Consider the following 1,140-nt stretch of genomic DNA (forward strand, 5'->3'; position numbering starts at 1 on the left):
GCCAATGGCTCACGGCGCTGAGGTACCGCCACAAGATGGCGGAAGGCCCGCCCCCCGCCTCGCCCCCGCGCATGCGCCGCGGGGGGTGATGGGAGTTGTAGTCCCGGAGCAGGGGGGTCGCGGGGCATGATGGGAAACTCCACCGTGGGGCCTATGGGGGGGAAAGGGGGACACCCCCCCCCAGGGCCGCCATGTTGGGCCTGGGCCCGCGCCTGAGGCCTGGGCCCCGCTCCCTGCCCCCCAGAGGGGAAATCATCCCCAATTCGGCCTTTTTTGTGATGAAATTTTCCTCCCTAAAAGCACTTTTTGGCATTTTACCCCCTCCCACGCGTCGATCTTGGGGGGGGAATAATTTGTGCAGTGGCCCTGGAGCCAGCGAGGTCCCCCCCTCCCCCAAAAAATATCTCGAATTTGGGGATTGAGGGAACACGGGGAAGAGTGAGATAAAAATGAGAAAAAATATATTTAAAATAAAGGAAAGTGGGGAAAAATGAGATAAAAACGAGGAAAAAAAGCAATATGATGAGGAAAAAGTGATGGAAAATGAGGAAAAACATGACGGGAAATGGGGAGAAATGAGAAAAAATAGGGTATAATGTGGAAAAAATGAGATAAAAGAGGGGGAAATGAGGAAAAAAGTCAGGAAAAGGAGCAACAAATGAGGGAAAATGAGAAAAAATGAGATAAATTGGGACATGAGGAAAAAAATGAGGATAAAATGGGATAAAAAGGAGGAAAAAAGTGATATAGCCAGAAAAAAAAAAGACGTAAAATGAGACATAACGAGGAAAAAAAAGGGGGGAATTAGGAAGAAACTGGGAAAAAGAAAAAAATGAGAAAAAAGGAGGGAAAATGAGGGGAAAATGTAAAAAAAAAAAAGAGAAAATATAAGGGAAAATGAGGAAAAATGGGATATAATGAGGAAAAAAGATAAAAAAATGAGATATCATGAGAAAAAAAGAGATATAATGAGGAAAAAATGAGATAAAATGAGTCCCACCGAGCAGGGAAAAAGAAAAAGGTGGCAAAAAATGGGAAAAAAACCGTTTTTTCCCCTTTTTACCTTATTTTAGGGTAAAATTGGTGCCAGAAAATTTGGGAAAAGGTGGATTTTTGCCCCCACCCACCTCCCCCCCCCCG

At 45.4% G+C, this 1,140-nt stretch overlaps 1 protein-coding gene across 1 annotated transcript in view; it reads right to left on the bottom strand.

Moving 5' to 3' along the window:
* Positions 1 to 73, bottom strand: part of LOC106899350 (zinc finger protein 692-like) — a 7,713-nt gene extending 7,640 nt beyond the window's left edge. Inside the window, exon 1 of the mRNA XM_014961138.1 lies at positions 14 to 73. Coding sequence (XP_014816624.1) covers positions 14 to 73 — 60 coding nt within the window. The remainder of the gene's footprint in view (positions 1 to 13) is intronic.
* Between the last annotated feature and the right edge of the window lie 1,067 nt (positions 74 to 1,140).

Source organism: Calidris pugnax, unplaced genomic scaffold (assembly GCF_001431845.1).
Source record: "Calidris pugnax isolate Ruff unplaced genomic scaffold, ASM143184v1 scaffold660, whole genome shotgun sequence".
Taxonomy (NCBI): domain Eukaryota; kingdom Metazoa; phylum Chordata; class Aves; order Charadriiformes; family Scolopacidae; genus Calidris; species Calidris pugnax.